Source organism: Numida meleagris, chromosome 1, assembly GCF_002078875.1.
Source record: "Numida meleagris isolate 19003 breed g44 Domestic line chromosome 1, NumMel1.0, whole genome shotgun sequence".
Lineage (NCBI taxonomy): Eukaryota > Metazoa > Chordata > Aves > Galliformes > Numididae > Numida > Numida meleagris.
Window position 1 is genome coordinate 122,400,604 of NC_034409.1, and position 21,047 is coordinate 122,421,650.

A 21,047-nucleotide genomic window follows, 5' to 3' on the forward strand; every position below is an offset into this window, starting at 1 on the left:
ATGGAGATCAATAACAGAGACCTGAGGAATGGTTCAAGAGCAGAACAAGCTTATACTTTTACCCAGTTTGTTGGACCATTTTCCCAAACTCCAGAACTTTCAGACTCCAGAACTTGTTCTACCAGATAGAACATCTTTATGTTTAGCAACCTACTCTGAACTTTTCCTTTGTTATTGAGGCTGATTGGTTTTTGAACCTACAGAAAATACATTTCAAGATTTTAGTGTAATGGAGAGCTAAGAAAGTTTCATTTTGTTTCTATAACAGAGTGAATTTTGTAGGTGTGATCATCTCTTTACTAAATATGAAAGATCTTACTGTCCTTCAGTAAAAACAAAAGCAAAGCAAAACAGAAAGAGAATATGAGGGTAATTAGATGATCCAACTTCACAGTGGTGGGAGTTCTGAGGAAAGAGCGAGGAGCAGTTGTGCTAGGTCTATGCCTCAGGATTTGAAGGTAGGGGCAACGAATGAAGGAGTGTATTTGTCTGTTCCTGAGTGATCCTCTGTGCAACACAGGGCTGGGTTTCAAGGTCCCTTTACTCAGTAGAAGAGATGTTATCCTTTGAGATTCAGAGGCAGCAGTCTTGATGGAAGTTAATGGAGCAGAAAATCAGTGAGCTCTTCAGATATGCCCACTGTCTCAAACAGGAAAAATATCATTTGCTTGTGCCAACTCCAAGCCATGAAAACAGAATAACTTATGGCACATTAATCTCTATTGGTTGAAAGCTCAACAGCGTATAACAACAAATACTTCAATGTCTCTAGAACGTGAGGAACTTTTACATTTCTTTAATGTATGAGAAATTGGGTACTTGTCCTGGATATCCATTAATGGGAACATTTTCACAATCCTTTTACCCTGCACATCTTGCTGTAAATTATGGTTTGCAGAGCAAATGTCTTCACCTACAAATGCCTCACTTGGCCCAATACCCAGTCCAAAAAATGCTCATTTGAATCTAAAAACCACACCAACATCTGGCAAAACATATTTGGGAATGGCAAAAATGTTTTTTTTAATGTGTCCTTTGATGTTGATTCCTGTGTTCCTCCTTCTGGTCTATATATTATAGGAGCAACGATAGTCCAGATTAGATGACAGATAGCAAAGTACTTCAAAATCAGTGAATTTCTCTGTATTCATCTGTTTAGAAGTGGGAATATGAGGCTCAGTGACTTAAACCCTAAGTTCCTGAGTACTGAACAGTTTTCCTTTTGAATACCAGAGGTACATGCTCCAAAAAATTACCATAGCAGCCAAACTACAAACAATGCGAAAAACAGTAAAGTTTCCCTGACCTCTCAGAACAAAAAGAGATGGGAAAAACATAAATTAACCCTGTGCCAAGATTATGTTGCAACTTCACTTAATTAGAATTCAGTCAGCACAAATAAGAGACCAAGACCTCAGTGATTCCTTTGGGCTGACATGCTAACAACACAAGCATGGCAAGAGGCACTTGCTTTCCAGAGTTGTGTTTGTTTTGCAGGTATGCCATTGGTATTTCGTACAAGTCAGCGCCAAAGCATGAGTGGATCGGGAAGAACTCTGCCTCCTGGGTGCTGTGCCGCTGCAACAACACATGGGTAGTGAGACATAACAGCAAAGAAATCCCAATTGAGCCTGCGCCTCACCTCCGCCGGGTCGGCATTTTGCTGGACTACGACAATGGTTCCCTCGCTTTTTATGATGCCTTGAACTCCCTGCACCTTTACACCTTTGACATTACGTTTGGGCAGCCTGTATGCCCCACATTCACTGTGTGGAATAAGTGTTTGACCATTATAACAGGCTTGCCCATCCCTGATCACTTAGACTCCTCTGAGCAGCTGGCATGACTGTTAAAAGCCAAAAGGTAGGAGGATGTGTTTCCCAAGGCAGCTGCCTGCTGGAGCTCACCTGGAGCTGGTGGACTGCGTGACATCCCAGTTGTTGCTGTCAAACCCAGCCACAACCGAAAAGGGGTGAATCTCTCTTTTCTGAGTACTTTATGCAGAAGGACAAGAAGTGGCTTTAATAATACCTTAGAACTCTTTTTGCAGTTGCTTTTGTTTTGTTTTGCATTTAGTCCCTTTCAGGAAGTTTTATAAATTATTTATAAAAAAAAAGAAAAAGAAAAAAGGAGAGAGAGAGAGAGAGAAGGGAAAGCCTGGTTTGGATACCTGGAAAATGACTTACTTGTTTTTGCACATCAGTGGTCCCATTCATTAAAGTTTCATCAGCTCGTTACATTATTTTATTTTACAGTGGATAAAGGAAGTGGAAATTGGAAGGATGTGCAGTGGTGGACAAGTCAGTATACTGCTGGTTTTATTCATGCCAATTTTAGTGATCATTACCAATCTTATTGAATGCAAAATCTCATAATTTCTACTTTACACATGGGAATGTGCAGACCAAAAAGAATGAAAATAAACAAGTAAAGAAGTAGAGCTAGCCAACACAGCAAAAGAAGAAAGTTTAATTCACTTCTGTTCATGGAGCAGCGTGTTCTCTGTTCACAAAACACATGTGGAGTATCTTCTAGAAATGTGAGTGTATAAATCATCTGGTGATTTATTTTATTGATGGCAACATTCCCATCTGCCTGTTTCACTTTTGTCTTTGGGAAACACTATAGAATCACTGAGGATGTGAAAGACTGATACCATCTCTGAAAAGGTAACGCTGGAGGAGAGGAGCCAACCCAGGGTCTGACTGTAGACTAATTTGACAAAACACTGCAAAATTTAAGGTTTGATTGTAATGGAAGACATCATGTTTCTGATGGTAGACACATGAATGCTTCTTGCTGATTTTACAAGGTTCAGCACAGCAAGCCCAGCCAATAACTCGGAAGTGAGACACGAGCCACCTTACCATTGGTTTTAAATTAAATACAAATGTTTCATTGTTGTACATTATGTAGTAATAACAAAGCAAGGAAATCTGTTTTGCATGAGCTGTATGGAGAAACATTGCAGCTGGAGTTTGTTCATAATTATAATTGTCTTGGGTTGTTTGGGGAAGAACAGTTCTCTTTGTGAATGAGCAGTAAATAACAAATTTTCAGGAGTAGTAGGAATCTGCACAGGCAGGCTCTACGTTCATGTAGGTGTTGGTGGATGAACTTCAGTGAAGTCAATGGAGGTTGCATCTATTTTATCTCAAAGCTAAATCAGGTGCATTTTTTCACTTTTCCTTCTACGAGGTAGAAGCCCTTTGTAATTACTACAATACTTGTTTATAAAGTATCATTTTGGGAGATGCTTGAGGCATATGACAACTTCAAAAGAATGGTCTTCTTACAGTGTTTTATTGTTACTGTTTAAGTGGTGAAAATCTGCCCATGTGGAAAGAGGATAAATTGAATACCAGCTTTAAGAAAAGATTTGTTCAGTATTTTATAACCATGCTTTAGGTGTCTTTTCAAAAGGATGCCCTAGTGCACTTTGTTCACTAATGGGTCCAAAATAAAACGGTCCCAAAGTCAGCTTCAGATTTTTTAAATACTGATTCTGCAGCTACAAAGCTGTACTACAGTTTGCCTTATGATGATGTAGAAAACTTATGAACTTCGTAATGAATATATGCCTACAGAGTTTGTTTTTTCCCTTTTTTAATAGGAAATAAATGTCTGTCTTTGTTCCTTTGATTTCCATTTACATGCTCTACTAGCTGATTATTTAAATGGAGAAAAGCATGACAGTACATTGCTGGTAATGTCTGTGGCTTTCCGCTGTGGCAGTATCCCATGGTTCACAGGCAAGAACCACCAATTTTTCCAGAGTTGACGTAAATACAGGAAAAGACATACATACAGTGTCAGTGTACTGCACTGTTTATCACTGTGACTTTAATAACAAAGAAAAGAATATGCTCAAAAATGAAAAAGTAAATAAATCCTCAAATACTACATTTTATATCTGAGTACATTGCTACCAGTACAGCCTAATTCACATTGCCTGGATGATCTAGCCTGGAATGTTTGGTAGATAGCTGAGATGGCATGAAAATTATTATAACGAGTTGACAGGAGATGACTGATGAGAAGCAGTGATAAAAATGTATGGGAGGAATGGAGTTTCTGCCCAACAGGAAGGTGTGTTTTACCACAGTACAAGTGGCAAGGCTGTGTGCCTCCTCTTTTCCTAGAAATACTAAATCTGGAAGCTGATTTTGTAGTGAACAAATTGAAAACACTCTTCAGTGTTTGGACATACAATGTTAGCAGAGATTGAGCTGGATGGAGTTAACACTATGAATTTGGGAAGATCCCCAGTGATCTCACATATTTTCATTTTAAAGGCAGTGAGTTCAAAGGCAGATCATGGTTTTGGTGAAAGTAAAAATGAATGGTCTTTTATCTATATGCCTTTCTGTATTATTTATATTTTAACACAGAATACTTCATTTGGAGCTAGGCCACATTGCTACATTGGACTATTAGTTCAGTGAGTACACTCTGTGTGTATATGTTTGTGTATATGTGTATACATATGTATATACATGTATGTTTGTATGGGTATACACCCAGCAGTATATGCACAGATATAGTGCAATGTACGTATATACATACATACATATATACACAGAATGACACTAATTAGGTGCTCTTTTTTGCTTGTTTCTTTAATTATTTCATATTCTGTATGACTATGAGGAAACAAGTTGCTATGAATGGTATTCATCTGGACATTTTTTAACAAAATCTGTTCATGCCTGATTAATCAATAAAAGCATCCATTCAAAACTGTAGCTTCTGTGATCTGTGGCATTTTGCATGGTCCATAGAAATCTATTGAAATCTGGGGGAATGGTGATCTTTGTGTAAAGATAAAGCATGCTATTTTTATATAGAGCGTAGTCTTAGCTGAAGGTTTTTCCCTGAGATTAGAAAGTTTTGTAAGTGGGAATAAGGTAACACTTTATAATGCAATTTTCAACAAAGGCAAGTTTTTGTGGAGTAGTCTGCTGAGATGCACACAGTGAATGTAATAGGTGACGCCTATGTTGGCATAATGATTGTTCCAAGGATATATTTCAAAAGCCAAGCTGTGATTCAGCAGAGTTAGAGCAAACTATAGAACAACTTTTTTAGAAGATGATAGCATCATCTCGGAGCAGTTTAAACTTTGGTCTAACATGAAGTAATGTTGTGGATAAGACACTTTTTCTTTCTGAGACCAGGTAAGATTTTCCTTATGTTAGGCTCCCATATGTTAATGTGCATTTAACAGGGAAAAAAAATCATTTAGGAGTGGGCTATATGTCATAAATTATTTAGTAGACTGTCTTCACTCACTGTAGATTTCTACTGTTGGCTTTCAGAGAGCAAGCAGAGAGCTGAAGTTACTGCATTTTCTGTCATATGTCTATTCTTTGTCTGTATTGGGTATCCCATTTCTCAGCTGCCCATAGGACAGACCTCCACTAAGCAGTGGGTCCCAAATGTAGGAAGCATAACAATCTCTCAGATATGGATACACTGTGAAAAGCTGGAAATTGGCAAAATATAGATGAAAGCTTATGTGCGTTCTTCCTTACATTAGCAATGGTAGGTCAGTGAACAGCAGTGTGCATCATTTGTTCTGACTCTTCAGTGGGAAGGCTGTGTTCTCTCTATGTTAGAAAACATAACAGGACACTATTGATAGCACAAATTAGTGTCAGCTCTTTAACAAGTTCACTGTGAGATGGTCAGCATTTATTGCTCTGTGAAGAAATATTGGCTGTGGGAGATTTCTTGACAGTTATTTGACGTTGGAGACAGTATTTCATTTGTAATTATTCAGATAAAACAGATGTCTAGTAGTTCCCAGTTCGACTGTTAGTTACGATAGCACAAATTCCAGATCAGCCCACCCACAAATATGAAGTCAGAATTGTTAGTGGCTCTTATCTGTTAAGGGTTTTAATTGAAAAATGTCTTCATTTCTGTGTTAGGAGTGAAAAAGTTTTGGATCCACACACTTGCCAACTCAGGCACGGCATGCCTGGCCTGAAGACCATCATTGGGCAGTCTTGGGAAGCTAGTGGCTTATCATTTTATGTGATCCAGCTGTGTTTACTGTGTAACTAAGTACTGGCTTCTTATAGTTGATCTAGCTCCTTTCCTAAATGTTAGAATTCCCACATCTGATCAGAGTAATTATTTATTTATTCTGTCTTTACTATTCATAGTATTCAGTGTTGAAATCTTTCCTCCTTGTGCTGTGCTTCCTAGGCCTGTCTCATTGAATTGAGTGCTGTTTCCATATATCAACTTTTGTCTGGTCACCGTTTGAAGGACCAAATGTAAATGACACTGGGTTGACCAACCAGTCAATTTCCTCAGTTGTAGCTATGCCTTCAGCAGCGTCATTCTTACTGAGCTTGTTGGAGCTAACTGCCAAATTGTGAGTCATGTGGCCTGCAGATTTATTTAGATTATGGTCTTGTCTTGATTTTTGTGTTTGTTTCTGGATATTCAGGGGGCATTAAGCTTTTTCAGTCAGTCAGCAGAGAGATGTGTAAAAACATTATGCCTCATGTTTTCAGGCTGCTTTATGCAGTTTTCCATTTTGTGATCTTAAGGTCTATATCTCACAAAGATAAGTTAAAACACATGCATAGGTTGCTTATGTATTGATGTACTGGCAAATGTCTCATAACACCATCTCTAATGTCTCTCCACATGCCGATTTTTCCCACAGTGGAAACGTGTATGCAGATACAGGAATATAAAATGCAGTATTTTCCTGTATCATTGGGCTGATTGCCCATTTAGAAATTATGATCTTCACCACAATGTTCTGAACTTTGGTCTTACTCTTTGTCGTTTCCACAGGGAGGAAAGCCCTACTCGCTCCCAAGTGCTGATGGTGGGTCTTCTAGAATATACTGAGCTATTTGTCTTTATTGTGCTTTCTAAAGTGAAAGAAACTGTTTACATTTTAACCTTTGATTTAGCACTGGGTTTTCATGTGAAAAATAGTAAGAGATTAAAGAGCGGTAGCTGTAACCGTGCTTCAGTGTGGTGACACCCATGATTTGGGCCATGAAGCTTAAGACATCCATGTACATTGATCTCTGTGCAAAGAGATACAGGCTTGAATACTTCCAGTGTTGAGGAAGCTCTGATTTAGAAGCACAATAATGTATTTGGAAGGCAGGCGTGTAGTCTTCAAATTTTTTTAGCCTTATTTTACCACACTGTGATTGACAGCATCATTATTACTGCTGCCTGAGAGGCGCAGAGATAGCAAGAGTTCTGGAGAAATGCTGGGAGAGGTCCTTCAGAACGGCAGGGCAGCTGGAAACCTGCCACTACTGCCTGCCCTCACACCTTTCCGCAGCGCTGCAAAGCAGGTCTTGCCTTATTCTGTCTTTTGTTTTGGCTAATCCCCAATCTACATTCCCAAATGACAGAAAAAAACTTGCAATTATATGTTTGAAATCCTGACCTGAATAAACGCAGCAGGACAGGGATGACAGCCCCAGGCCTTGATTCTCCATTTTTTCTCCTTTTGCACAGATTTTTGCTTCCGTTGACTTCAAAGGGGATTTACACAGAGGTAGGTACAAGCCCATGAATCTTTAGTTTCCAAGGGGTCAGCAGTGGAGTAAATGAAGATTCCCTGTGCTAAAAGCTCAGCATTCCTATTAAATCATGTATTTTGAGAAAGCACATTAGAGGCTAGCAAAACTGCAGTTTCTTATGAGCTCTTTCCCAAGGCCAGCACAGGTGTGCTTTAAGATGTGTAGTTCAATAACATTCTTCTTGGGTTAATTGTGCGATGCTTTGCTATTTCCTCAAAGCAAAGTGAGAACAATTCTCTTAGCAAGTGCTGTGTGACTTTAACAAAAATGATGAGAACAGCAGATAAATAAGTTTGGATACAATTCTGCAACATAAGACCATCCATTTAAAAATGGATTATAACAAGTTTAGAAGTACATCTCCTGTAACTGAGTATGGTAGTTTGAGTAATTATTTGAATGCATGGAGATGTTTTTTTCTCAAGGAATGTCACCTCAATTCATTATAATATACATGGACACACAGTAATTAGAAGTCTTCCCAAAAACCCACACATTCATAAAATAGCTTATACCCCAGACTTTAAAACAACAACAGGAGGCTTTGTGTTTTGCATATTACCAGTCATTGAACAGGAAAAAAATAAATATATATGATTATGCTATATGGTTATACTACTGAAACACTTCAAAAATGAGAGCCATCTGCCGCACAAGAGCATGCAAAATTTTTCCCTATAATTTTTTTTGTATTTTTCATCATTTTTGTTATACAAATTAATCAACTTGAAAATATTTTTATGCTCTCCTTCCATTTCTTCTTTCTTTTTGCTTCCCACTCATTTTCATATGAGTTCATTTACTAGTTCCAAAATTCTTGCGACTCTAAGAAATGCATGTAAGGGGGAATATCTTTATGTTTTAAAAAGCTGGATTTATTTTTAATTTCCTTGCAAGTTACCTTTTTCATGAGAATTATGGAAAATTAAATGAGAAGTGAAAATACTAAAGCAGTGTGTTATTGAAAGGTAAGCACATTTTTAATGTAGAAGTTAAAGATGGGATGCAGATAAGCCTGATACTGTTTTACAAACAGAATTATTTAATTTTTTTATGGCTTACTAGTATTGCTCTCTAATTAAAACATCGTAATGAGACCTGATTAGGGAGCACAACCAGATCAAGAGTAGATTACTTTAGAATATTTCTGGAATAAGTACCTTTAATAGCAATATATGTATATATATATATATGTATACATTGAATCTCATTAATCTCAGCAGGTATTTGGTTTTTTATTTTTTTCATTTTTAAATAATCTTTTTTCTCTCCAGCAGCAATTCCCAGTCTATAAGGATATCTCTCATTTGGAAGCATAGGGTCTAATTCCTTATGGAATTAGGAACAACTTTGTCATGTAGCATGTGAGAACATCTCTCACTGGGAGTGGGCAAATGGATATTTATTTCTGTCTTCTCTGTGTGAGGTAATAGTGATAAACAAATTAAGGATGAAATGGGTTCATCCAAATTTGTAAGTGTGGGTAGAAGTGGAAAGATTCACCATTCATTCTCTGGTGAATCACAACTAGTGATTACAACCAGTGGTAGACCCAACCCAATTATTTTTCTAATCCAATCAGTAACTTATCCTTTTAATTTCTTAAGCTAACTGACTTCACTCTCGTTTTGTCAATTAAGAGTTTTAAATGTTACTTTTTTTCCAAAAAAAAAAAAAATCCGTAACTGTTTGGCTGTTGTCAGACTAATTTGAAAACAAACTTTGCTGATACAGTGTCAGTTGCTTACAGCAGAGGGTAAAGGTGAGGAACAACTGACCTAGAGAATAAGTATGGGTGCAGACAGTTCAGGACAGCATAATGATGCTCATAAGCATAGTTTCTGTCAAACGTAATCGAAGTTATTTATGTGAGTGAGGAGAAACCTCACAACTAGGTGTATGTGCATGAATAACAAGCAGTATGAATCAGCACAGGCCCTGGAACAATTGAAAATCAAGACTCTGCTCTTTTACTGTAAAATATTGCTGATCTTGTTTCTCTTCAGCAGTTGGGTCATAGCATACCTGCATTGCATGCGTATAGACAAACAGGAAATATTAAAAACTGATCTGAGTCACGTTGTAAATTCTTACAAATGTGAGGCCAGTTCTAGAAATTAGGATAAATCTTTGAGTTATATGCACATGGAAAACACCAGAAAAAAAAAGTTATCTATTCGCAAATTAATTCAGAAATAATTTGAACAACTCTACTCATACCACTCTCGTCAGAATCCTGACACTGCCTTCCTGAATCTCTCCATGGAGAGAATGGAACAGGAACGCTTTCTCTTTCTGCTCTTATGAAGACAGTGCTTAATATTTGTATGACTTGGTAATCTCTCAGGATCAATAAATTTAATAGGAACAAGTACAGAGTTCTCACCACTCTTGGAGCCTGAACAAACCATTAGCCAGTTTAAAGGCTGAAATACTGTCGAGTTATGAATGCTTTCATGATTTTTAACTGTGTAAGAAGAAGCATGTAGCATTAAAAAAATGCGACCAATTTTATATAGACATGGGAATAGGTGTCATTTTTTCCAGCTAGAAAACTGCTGTTTGATACAGGGACAGGAAAATATTTTTATAGGTTTGTAACAAAGCACCTGCACTTGTGCTGTTCTCATGCACAGAGGTGTGCTGTAGCCCTAGGTCCTATGAACATTTCATCTGTGTGGGGAAATTCAGATCTCTACAAGTCATGCGGAGGGGTGGTTTGGTGTGTGTGGGTACAATTTTCCACAAATCTATTCCAACTGGCAAAACTTTTTCTGTTCCACTTAAAGCAGTAGAAGGGGCAAGCCAGCTCCCTTATGCCCAAGGATCAGTAGTGCTTGTGGGGCAGGCAGGACACACAGTAAATTTCGAAGAGTGAAAAATCATCATTGCATCGCTTTATTCCCCACACTCCATGGAGTCTGACATATAGGAAGAAAAAGAAAAAAAAAAGTCGATAGCACTGCGTGAACGCTCATATTACTGATCTTCATTGTCAAGATAAAGACAGTGCAAAAAACCTATGGGTGTAAAATTATTATTTAGAACAACTGTTACATCTCTGACATATTTTTTTATTGTAATAGTAACAGAAGCACATTGGAGTAGGTATCAAGGCTGGAACTGTGGTAATGAAAGATAGAAATAGAATTAGAATACAGAAATAAAATAACTGGGGAATGCACCTGGGAAAACAAAACCAGAAAGTGTGCTAGAAACTTGTTTGGAAGACTGTGCAAAATTTTGGTTTTACTGTAATCACTAATACAGTATCAGAGAAAGGGTAATCAGAAGGGGAAGCCAAAGGAGAGCCTAGGTTAGAAGAGGAGGTATATATTTGGGTTATTTGACCTATCAAACGTTGGCTGACAGAAGGTAGGGTTGTTGTGTCTGTAAGTATAGGACTAGAAGTAGCATCAGGAAAGGTGAATAACAGTTTTAATTAAAGTCAATATTGGTATGAAAATAAATACAGTCAGCCTATGGACAGTTAGGTCCATAGAAATCCCATTACTTCATAGGACACAGTGGGAACCTCACTGTTTCTGAGATGAAGCTTTGTGGACAAGATTAATCTTCCTTCAGTCTAAATGCCTAAATATTAGTTGACTAGGCCTAAGCATATTTTCTATAATAAATGAGAAACAAATAGCTTCTCCAGGAGTCTCTTCACTCCAGATATTCTAACAACTTAATTTCGGACCAGTGAGCATCTCACTGCATAAATGATATTTTACTATTGGTCTTACAAGGAGCTACAAGTGGATAATACGTACTGGATGTTTGCTTTTTAGGCAAATAAAAGGAAGATGAGGTGATTATCTCCCTTTATATTTAGCAAATAGGATATTGACATTTTACGGTGGTAATAATAGAAATGTACAGACAACTTCTGACTGCAGAGGTAAGCAGGCAATTTTTCATTGGCCTCAATGAAGCTGAGGTTTTGTCTCTTAAATACATACAGGATGAAACATTATTAGTCAAAATCTTATTAAATGTGGACAGTTCTGCCATCCAAAGATTCTTCTAGCCACTCAGCCCTTTTTTTTTTCAAAGCAAGTTATATATATAACTTCATATAACTAACACTCTACTAAAACTAAAATACCTACATGCCAGTTGGCATGGCTGAATTTTTTATTCCTCACTGGACTAAACATCTGTTGATTCAATAGACTGAGTACAAGTGTCAAATACACTTTGCCTATGCCAAATATTTATGTTGTTTGGGTTTTTTTGAAATCAAGCTCCCCAGCAATTCTAATGCAAAAGCAGCCAACAACTATAAATTAAATGGAATGTATAAGAGATACCTGAGAAGTGCTGGTTCTTTAACATGTAAGTTGAATGCTGGGGTCAAAAGTGCTTATTCTACTCTGTAATTTATTTGCATCTTCTGTAAAGGAAATAGGCCTGGTTTTCTGAAGGATAACTGAGACTCGTTTTCATGCTCATGGTAGATTGTTTTGGATGGCTACCTTCCAGAAAATCTTAATGGGGAGAGAAAAATATTTTGTGGATGGATGTAAATATTCTTTTTTCCAAGGTTTTATCCTAGACTCACCTCTCTACACTGTATTGGTTACTTTCATCGATTTCTTTTCATCTGTCTCTAAACAGCATGAGTATTTATCTAATGATGTTGTGATGAGGAATGATTCATCCTTCGGGTTAATGGAGTGCACAGTTGAAAAAGACTTTCACATGCAGAGTATTGCTAACTGCTTGTTCTTCATAAAAGAGAAGGAAGTGACTCAGACAGGAGAAATCCTGCAGTGAAGACTGTTGACAATCTTCAGGCTGATAGAAAAAAAAATTGCTCAAATAAAAGGTGAGAAATACTTTTTGATGGAAGGTAGGAAACACTTTTTGATAGGAAAAGGATTAGTGCTCCAGAAGGTTTAGTAAGGGAAACTGTCAGAAAATCTCCTGAACTGTGCATAGAGTTTGGAAAAGGCTTGGCAAATGAAGTTAATGGGACTGAAGCTACATTGAAAGTGGAATATGGACAGAACTGAGGTCTGTGATGTATCAGAGGGATGATTCTGCAGGCTCCTATTTGCAGAATATCAGAATGGCTTGTGAAACAGTACTGGAAAAGCGCACTGGGGCTGTTGTGCCTGTGGTCTTAGAGTCAGAAACAGCAGTAGAAAATAATGGAACTGAAATACAAATGAAGTAAGAAGGAATTAGAAACATTTTATTTTCCTTTTCTGCTCATAAATAAAAGAAATTTGAAATATTCAGCAGCAGGAAACAGTAGAGCACTCTTTCTCCTTTTATATGTGATTTGTATCAACAAAGATTATTAAAATTGACGAAACTCTTAAACTGTAACTTTCTTCCACTGGTTGTGGCAACATGCTTCATTATGTTCATTACTTGTTATCATTTGAACAAAATGTTTCTCCACGTCTGCTGCTTAAAATTCATTCAGCCTATGAACCCAATTCACATGCAAGCAGGGCCTTACCTCAGTAAACATTTCCCAAACCATATGAATGTGGAATTAACCCTATCTCCTTATAAGCCTTGGGCCCTTCTAATTGCATGGTGGGAACACAATGCAACTTTTTTCTGGTTCTAGCTGACCCTGCCAACAATTCTGGTAAATGATGTCACTATGGGTACTGCATCCCTTTGAGGTCCCTGGGTCTTGGACCTGTTGGGTTGATGTAGCAGTAGGACTTTGGCTCTGATGCAGGCACTAGCAGAGAGCTGGATGGTTTCATGCAAAGCTGTTGGAATGGAATGTGTCTGAAAGGTGGTGGGAATGTTTGATAATGGATGATGAGGAAGTTTTGCCATGACATCATGAAGTCTCACTACTGAGGATGTTAACGAAATGTAACCACAGTCACTGTAATCAAGAAGGATTTTTACAAAATCTTTGTAAGGTTATTGTGCTCTGAATAATGTTAAAACATGGCATTTATGTAAATGTAAATGAACTGATGTTTAGCTATTGGGATAATATACTGCAAATGTATTGTGGGATATGTAAATGAATGTGTAACCTAGATGCTTTGAGTTATAAAAGATGGTACTTTGACCATCTGTCAGCAGTTTTCTTCTACCCAGCTAAGGAAATTGTGGACATGAAAAGAAATAACAGTTTATTAGCAAGTTTTTGGATTGTAAGAATGTGTTTTGATTTTTGTAATAAAGAGTCTTAACTCTACCTCCTAATTTATGCTGAAGTAAACCTTTGATTTTCAGGAATTATTTTTAGTTTGGGTAGAACTGATCGTAACAAAAGAGTAGTGATTAAATCTTGTCTAATCTCAGTTTAGGACAATGGTCAACATACTACCGATTTGTTCATGAATCACTGCCTTGCTAAGGAATTCCCACTGATAGGAAATCATAGAGCATATGCAGCTGTAGGTGGGTTTCCAGAATTTATCGTAGTAATAGCTTTGACAAAAAACTATGAAAACTTCAATGAAAAGAAAAAAAACAAAAACCATCAAGTTAACACATAGGCAGGTTAGCCTGTTTTTTATGACCCAGGAGAACAGCTTTCATACCAGAAGGAAGGAAAAGGATCCCAACTCTATATGCTCATATTAGATGATGGAGAATCCCTGAAACCCAGCCACTTTTTCCTGCTCACACAAGCTTTCTCTTCCACATAACTTCATAGCAACTGTAGGGGAACTGTTAGGTCACAGCTTGAACTGGTGATTGAGCACCTGGTGAAGGAATATGCCTGGCCCAGGGAGCACAGGCTAATTGTTCGCACCATTGTTCCCCACATGACCAGAAGGGTTGGACCTAGAGTGGTAGGTAGAAGTGAAGGTAGAGTGTTTCCTGAGCCTTGGATGTTTCCATTGAGGGAGTGCTGTTCAGCTGGAGAGCCCCTTCACTAGCTGAGTTCAGCTCTTTTTTTTTGTGTATGACTTTTGGCCTAATTGTGAATACTTTGCCTCATATTGCCCATAACCTGACAGAAGCAATTCTGTTTCTTCAAAAGCAAAACAGCAACTCAAGCAGTTCTGGAGCAAAAATGATTTTGTGATGTAGAACTATTACAGCAAAGAGTAAGAACAGCAAAACTAAATTTGGAGATGTGCACAAGTTAAGGGGAGAATAGAGGTAGGGCTTTCCTGAAGTAATGAGATGTGGACAAGCTGAGTAAAGCGGATATAGGTTGGTTTAGCAATAGGTATCAATATATTAGTTTAAGGAGTGATTTATTAGTTTAGCAGAAGGAATCAGGGTGTGCTGGTTCTAAAACCTTCCTGTTTCATTCTGCTTGGTATGTGAACAGCCTTGTTTTTCTCCACGGTCCTGCTTCACAGAAGCACTGAAGTCACAATAGACTGCTTTCATCTGTACATCCAACAAGTACAAGGACTCTTTCTTGGGTTTCATATAAACTGTTTTGAGTTACAGTGTACCAGGATAGAAAGTTGCTTATTATGGCTTAACAAGCAATGGAAATTTGCCAAACTTGGGGGAAAACAGCTGAAGGTTGGCCAAGGGGCACTGGGAAGAAGCTGATGATGGAAAAATTAAGAGGAAGTAAATAGTCTATGACCACCATAGGCCCCTACCATGCATGCCCAGAGGGACATTAGTGTATATTAATGAGTTCTTAGAAAAGATGCATATGTATGCCAATGTATTGCATATGTATGTCTTAACTGTTTAAATACAGAACCTGAACTGAGTGTGCGTGCTTGATTTATCAAGTTGCCTGGTACATATTGTGAATAAATGGAATGCTCGCTTTCTAACACCATGTTGGAGTTAGAGTGTTTTTTCTTCCTAATTTTCAGATGACAAAGCAAAGTTCTGAGGATTTCTTTCTCTCTAGAAATTGACATGTCTGCAATTATACCTGAGTCAGAAATTCCATCCAGGAACATAATACAAGGTTTGATTTTTTACTTCTGGCTGCAAGACAGATTTTTCATTGTATTCCTGCAACCTTGCCTCAGAGACACCTTATCTAACTTGCTCAGAACAGCTCATCAAGCACCTATTTTGTCACTGTATTACCTAAAAATAATATAGAGTATATGAGCCAACTGCAACGCAAGATTGATAAATGGTACACTTCTCTCCTAGCAGAGGCATGACATGACAGATAGCTAGTAGCTACTTGAGTTAGCCTGCTTTATTATCACCGTGGTCCTGAGAAACTCTTGGTGAATTCAGTGTGGTTGCAACTATCCTCATCTTGTGCTGCTCTCCCAAGCATGGCTAGGCAACTCCCAAATGCTAATTACAGAATCATAGAATAGCTTGGATTGGAAGAGATGTCAGGGATCATCAGGTTCCAACCCTTCTGCCATGGGTGGGGTTGCCAGCTGCTACTAGATCAGGTTGCCCAGGGCCCCATCTAACCTGGCCTTGAACACCTCTGGAGACAGGGCATCCACTCCCTTTCTGAGCAGCCTGTGCCAGAATCTCACCACTCTCTCAGTGAAAAACTTCCCCTAATGCTGAATATAACAACCTTTGCCTTCTCAAAGTATACGCTGAACCATTTGACTGTGTTGTGATACATCCACGTAAGTGAAGTGGGTTAGCTGAATCGCTCATGTACCTTAGTTGAGGCTGATTCTGACACCAAGAGCCATGAACATCCAAATTCATCAATGGTTCTCTTGCTGTACTTGAAGATCAACATGGCATTGCCTGCAGGTTTATTTCTCTGTATACGTTTTTCTCCTTATTTAAGGTTAAAAGTCCTTAGTTGATTCTGTTTTACCCCATAGATCATATTTTTCAATATTTATCATCCATATTGCTTCTGTGGAGATTTTTCTGCTGATATGTGCTTCTTTTATTTAAAAGGTAGTGCCAAAAACTGGATAGAAAATTCACTATAAGACTTCAGCAAAAGGATAAAGCAATTATCTTTCGAAGACACCACTGGTTTTCGAGTCTCAATACAGTGCTTGCATTTCTCATGATACTATGGTGATGTGACATACCCACCATGATCAATACACGCCCTGTAGATTCTTCAGGAGAGCTACGTTCTTTCTGTCCTCACCTTGCCAAGACCGGATGTGTTTTTAATCCTAGCTTGTTGGGACCACGTTTGTTTTTAATCTTCCGCTGCAGTGAATTTATAGTCTAGCTTTGTGCTGCAAATGTAATAAAAATGTCCTCTCTTCCTTTTCCTTTGGGTTGACTGGGAACTGACTAAGTGGTATTCAGCCTGAGACCCTCCTGTCCTCTGAGGGATACCTATCAGCGCTGCTATTGTGACAAAGAACTTAATGATTAAGTACTCTCCAAACAGAGTTTTTTTGAACTGTTCTTATACTTACTTGTGGTAGTTTCAGTCTGATAATATTTCCCTTGTTTTTTTTTGTTGTTGTTGTTGGTTTTTTTTTTTTTCAAAGATTGTCATATGTGACAGTACCCAAAAGCTCCACTGAGTACTAACTGTGTAACCAGTACTGCCTCTTGTCTCTTCCCAGATCTGGTTACTCAACTGATGAAGGAAATAGGATTTGTAAGATATGTTAGTTCTAGACAAATAAAGGTTTGCTTTTATTCAGATCAGGTTATTTTATAGGTGTTTACCAATTTATTTTACAAGAACAGTCACACAAAGACCTGACAATGATGGTGGCTGTTCTTAAATATATATATTTATATATATACGTATTTACATGTACACATATTTATATATGCATACCTATATATATATATATATGCATATATATATACATTTCTGAAAGCAACTAACTGTCTTTTCCAGCTAAATTTATGCATGGAATGAAACCAACAAAAAACAATATATCAGAACTGAAAGATGAAATAAGTACTCTCTGAGAAGTTTAGTTCAAAACTAAGACATCTCAATGACAACATGTGACTAGTGCCTAAGCATGGACAACTAGTGCTGTTTGAGAAGCTCCAAGGCATGGGAGTCATACACAAGAGCTGGCAGATATGCCACAGGGTCTGAGGGAGACATAGCTTCTCCAAAGCAGCAGTCGAGGTATTTCTGCCACCTTAAATGGCACATAGTTAACAACTGGGACATTCCTTAGTTGGCCTAAATTAATTGGCCTTAATTTTGTCATTTTAAATCTCTAGCAGAAATCTGCTCATTCAGTTTTATGTTACTGCTGAACTTTGATCTCCTGTTTCTGTAGGCCCTCTTGGGTATATAATCTTGAGTCTCAGGCTAAAAGGTTAAAAAAACCCAAAACTTCGTGTGTATTTCCTGGTGGTTTAGAACACAGATATTTTTATACGTGATGAGAGGGAGGAGGGGAATCTTCTCCCATTTCTATATCCTCCCCACAGCAGAATTATCAGTAACTAACTGCTTTTGTGCCAGTAATTACAGTGAGCCAGAAACCATTCCCAGCACTGCTACTTGCATTTAAATTATTGGTGTTCTCCCAAGTTTTGAAAGAGTCTGGTGATGAAGAAAGGGGATTCATGTATTGGTCTGAGTTCAGAGCTGTCCTTAGTGGGTACAATAGATCACTTGCCTAATCTGGAAAGAAAAGAGATCATTTGTAAAATAAATAAATAAAAATTTTAAAAATCTTATATAATTGGGAATCAGAATAGTACTGCAGTGCAAATAGGGAATCTTAGAATCAGAATGGAATATGTACAAGGGAAAAGAGTCAAATTATTTTTTTTTTTTTGTAGAGAAGAGCTAACAGTCACCCTCATATTTTCAGTATAATTAGCAGAAGGCACAAATTCCTCCACCTACATCATAAGATTTATTCATTCAGGCACAAATCGCTTTGCTCTCAGAAATATAAATGCTGCAGTGGCTGGAGGTGCACATGGGTTCAGAGCTGTCTCTATGCTGCTCTTCTCCACATATGTTGCAGAGTGGCTGATGGAACACATCTGCCTGGGGAAAAAAGTGGACCTTCTGCAGCCCTAGCAGAGGCCAGACAAGTGTTCAGGATGCAGCTGCCAGACCCCTGTCTGCCCAGCACTCCATCTGCCTACTGCCTGTAGAACCCAGGGGACACCTATCTTCTGCAGCAGCAGCAGCACTGCTGGGATGCAAGCCCAAGCCCCAGCCTCCTGCTGACCTCCTGATAGGTCTTGTGGTTTGGGGCTTGCCATACCACGCGTGGGGATCAATATTAATGACAGCAGCGTGCTGCTGCCTTCAGCATTAGCTGGGAGACCATCTGTATGGCAAGGACCCATTACACACACAGTTACGTTCTTTTTTTGGAATGTCCACTTTGGCAAATGCCCAGTTCTTAAGCTGGCCATATACAAGCCAGTTGCGGTCTGGATGCTGTAGAGCTGTGTTAACACTGGACATTCCCACGTTAACACAGATAAAGTGAGAGCGAGTTGCTTTGCTACAGTAGAGCTCCCATGCCAGCAGAGCTGCAAGCTTCCAGCTGAGGCAGATCACTGATGGTGTTCTCAGAGCATGCGCCTTCCCTATCCAAGTGTGCATCTGTGCCTCAACCAACTAACAACACCCCATCCATCTACATAAGTGAAATACAAGCTAAAAGTCTTCATAAAATGAATTAGAAACAAAATCATTTTTTAAGTGTCCTGGTGATCAGAGTTAGCAACTTTTCCCAATATGCTTCTTTTAAAGAAACCACAGGTTTGCAGCCTCGCATTTTTTCCAGTTACATCAGCGAATTTAATCCAGCTTTCTGGGCAATAATCTGTCTTGAAGATGTCTTTTATGTGCTTTAAAAACAACCAGAATAGATAACTTAAAGGAAAAAATGTATTCACAACTTTCAAAAAATGATTCAATATTTATTTCAGGATCAATTTTAATTCAGTATTAAAGACTGAAAAGGTGTGTTGCTCCTAAACAATGGGCAGCTCCGAATTGACAAGCTGTCGGACATGTGTTCTAGTTACTACGAATCACATTCTTTCCCTGGGAACCTGTTTGAATTGTAGGAGTCTCCTCAGTGTCCCCAGAGCGGTCTATGCCAGCCTTCCAGAGGTTAACATCAGCACCCTGCAATGTGCTTGGCAGCAAGCCACCTCTTCAGCTTCTTGTGGAGTATAAAATTGTAGAATTGGAGAAGACCTCTAAGACCATCTAGTCCAACGGTCAGCCCATCCCCACTATGCCCACTAAACATGTCTCTCAGTGCCACATCTAAAGGTTCTTGAACACCTCTGGGGACGGTGACTCCACCACCTCCCTGGGCAGCCTGTGCCACTGCCTCACCACTCTTTCTGAGAAAAAAATTTTCCTAATATCCAACCTGATCTTCCCCTGGCACAACTTCAGGCCATTACCTGTCATCCTATCACTAGTTACCTAGAGTAGTCGGAGTGGAATGAATTATGTCTCACAGGAGCAGAAGGTACTTTCAGGGCCTTGATGGAAGTCTTAAGCTGTTCAGGGAATAGTTTAATCCCAATCTACTTGTATATCAGTGCGTAGCTTTAGAAAATATGCATGTATTCGCACTATATATTACCTACCTGTAATATTTTGCATGAATAACTGAAAGCTTTGTGCAGATAGGTATCTGGACAGCTGTGTTGCTAGTTTTAAGCCCAGAGAGGAAGGCTGCTTCCTTCTGTGTGTGTTTTGTTTTTTGTTTTTTTTTTTGTAGGGACACCCTCAACTGGGCCTGGGGGAGGTCTCACCTTTCCCACTGGAACCTGCTGTGAGAATGGCAATAAGAGGGATCAGGAGCACGCCCTGGGAAGGGCACGGCCCTGCATGTGAGAGTACAGGGGACAGGAAGGCTGCTTGCCCTGGATCCAGATTGCTTGGAGGGCATCAGCATAGCTGTGACCCCCTGTGTGTGGAACTGTTAGCCAGACATCTTCCGCCAGCTGAAAAGATTTGAGGAAGAACTACGTGTAACCGTGTAACATGAGAGCACACAGAAAATATTGCTTGGCTAATTGTCCACTATGCTCATCACTCATGGACAAAGCTTTGCCAGCCCTGCGTGGTCTGTGGCAGAACTTGCTGAGTTGCCATGTTCCTCCTCTCTGCTGCCGCTCACCCAGGTTTTACAGCCTTCACGTCACTGCTTCTCTCTGAAGCCCTAGACTATCTGTTACAGAATCTCAGTTTTGTTTTCACTTCTCTTCCACAGCTCCTCTGCAGGAGCAGCACTGAGCCAGACCCACAGAGCCAGTCCCACTGTCATGTCATAGCCAAGGCATGAAAACTCCATTTACCTCAGTGATCCACACTAGAACCTTCCAGTGCCAGTGTGCCTCCTCAGTGTGCACTCAGCACAGATCTAAATGTTTCAGCTGGTGGAGAATTCTAACACTGAAATAGTTCCAGTGATTAATGTAAGACAATTATGATTTAAAAATAATAAATAAAATAAAAAATCTTAATTACATTTTTAACAAATCAAGTTTCATCTACACATGAAAATATACATTTTAAGATTTTTTTAACAGATCAAAAAGCCATTTTTGTGTTACAGCTATAAGGGAAATAGTGGAGGTCGAAAATTTCCCAGAAGAATAATTCATTGACGTTTGGTTGTTCGGGAGGGA

At 38.8% G+C, this 21,047-nt stretch overlaps 1 protein-coding gene across 6 annotated transcripts in view; it reads left to right on the plus strand.

Moving 5' to 3' along the window:
* The window catches only part of MID1 (midline 1), a 253,902-nt gene extending 238,584 nt beyond the window's left edge, over positions 1-15,318 (plus strand). For all 6 annotated transcript variants that reach the window (XM_021410705.1, XM_021410719.1, XM_021410696.1 and 3 more), the window contains exon 10: positions 1,498-15,318. In XM_021410705.1, coding sequence (XP_021266380.1) covers positions 1,498-1,846 — 349 coding nt within the window. In that variant the 3' untranslated portion in view covers positions 1,847-15,318. The remainder of the gene's footprint in view (positions 1-1,497) is intronic.